Raw genomic sequence first — 1,223 nt, 5'->3', positions numbered from 1 at the left:
TTTAACTGGGCATCCTATATTTCATCTGTCAACTGTATGTTTTAGGCATAGTCAGAACTCAATGAACATTAACAAAATCCCATTAACAGTCCCAAACTCCAGGTTCTACATGAGCCCCTCTTCCCCGTGCAAGGCAAGTTGCATAGATGGATAGATAGATACATAGCTGATAAAGTGGCCTTAGGCTAAGTTCATAGTGATGTCCAGACCTAGCGAGCTGAGGTTCTCACTGCCCTCTCCCATTGGTCACATTGAACTGTAGTAAAGACCTGCGGAGCCTGTGCGTGAAGAGATATGACTTCAGGGTGATGGAACAGCTCCCTTGAAAGAACAGAAGACTTTAAGTTAAAGAATCACTGAGATCTTCCACAGGAGGCCTACACGCTGCTGCTTGTGCTGCCTCCATGTCTCTAGTGAGCCCTGAAAAGTTCCAGCATATTTGGCACATACTCAACACTAACATCGATGGGCAGTGGAAAATCACCTTTGCCATGACTGCCACTCATGTGGTGTTGAGGAAAGCAGACATTGACCTCACCAAGAGGGCAGGAGTACTCACTGAGGATGAGGTGGAACGTGTGATCACCATTATGCAGAATCCCCACCAGTACAAGACCCCAGACTGGTTCTTGAACAGACAGAAGGATGTAAAGGATGGAAAATATACCCAGGTCCTAGCCAATGGTCTGGACAACAAGATCCGTGAAGACCCGGAGCAACTGAAGAAGATTCAGGCCCATAGAGGGCTTCGCCACTTCTGGGGTCTTCGTGTCTGAGGCCAGCACACCAAGACCACTGGCCGTTGTGGCCGCACCATGGGTGTATCCAGGAAAAAATAAGTCTGTAGGCCTTGTCTGTTAATAAATAGTTTACATACCTAAAAAAAAAAAAAGATTCACCGAGATTTCTTCCAAATTGTAACAGAGCATTAGATGGGAACCAAGGTGGAACAGTTTCTTAGAAGCAGCTTTCAGCACACTATGAGGAAAATCCTCAATGGTTAGAGAAGCCTATAGAGCCAGTAAACGAAAACCTATATGGTAGTGAGCTCCATGCCAATTGAGGCTGGATGATCACCTATCAAATGTGTCACGGATGAGATTTCCTCGAGTGGCTGGATATGTGGCCCAGCTGTTCTCAAAAATGCTCTGAAGTGAGGTCGGGCAGGGTTAATGTTGATAGTGTGACTCTTACTAAATGATGGCTCTCTAGCCAGTAATTTC

The 1,223-nt window shown here is 45.9% G+C and overlaps 1 protein-coding gene across 1 annotated transcript; it reads left to right on the top strand.

The window, feature by feature from the left end:
* The first annotated feature begins 404 nt into the window (after positions 1-404).
* Positions 405-878, top strand: LOC108311030 (40S ribosomal protein S18-like). Its single transcript, XM_037741881.1, has one exon. The coding sequence runs from the start codon at positions 405-407 to the stop codon at positions 774-776; it is 372 nt and encodes a 123-aa protein (XP_037597809.1). The 3' UTR covers positions 777-878.
* The last annotated feature ends 345 nt before the right edge of the window (positions 879-1,223 follow it).

Source organism: Cebus imitator, unplaced genomic scaffold, assembly GCF_001604975.1.
Source record: "Cebus imitator isolate Cc_AM_T3 unplaced genomic scaffold, Cebus_imitator-1.0 Scaffold110, whole genome shotgun sequence".
Classification (NCBI taxonomy): Eukaryota; Metazoa; Chordata; class Mammalia; order Primates; family Cebidae; genus Cebus; species Cebus imitator.
This window is presented reverse-complemented; position numbering and strand designations above follow the sequence as displayed.

Coding starts and splice junctions, on each gene's coding strand:
- LOC108311030 (XM_037741881.1), top strand. CDS start 405: ATGTCTCTAGTGAGCCCTGAAAAGTTCCAGCATATTTGGCACATACTC.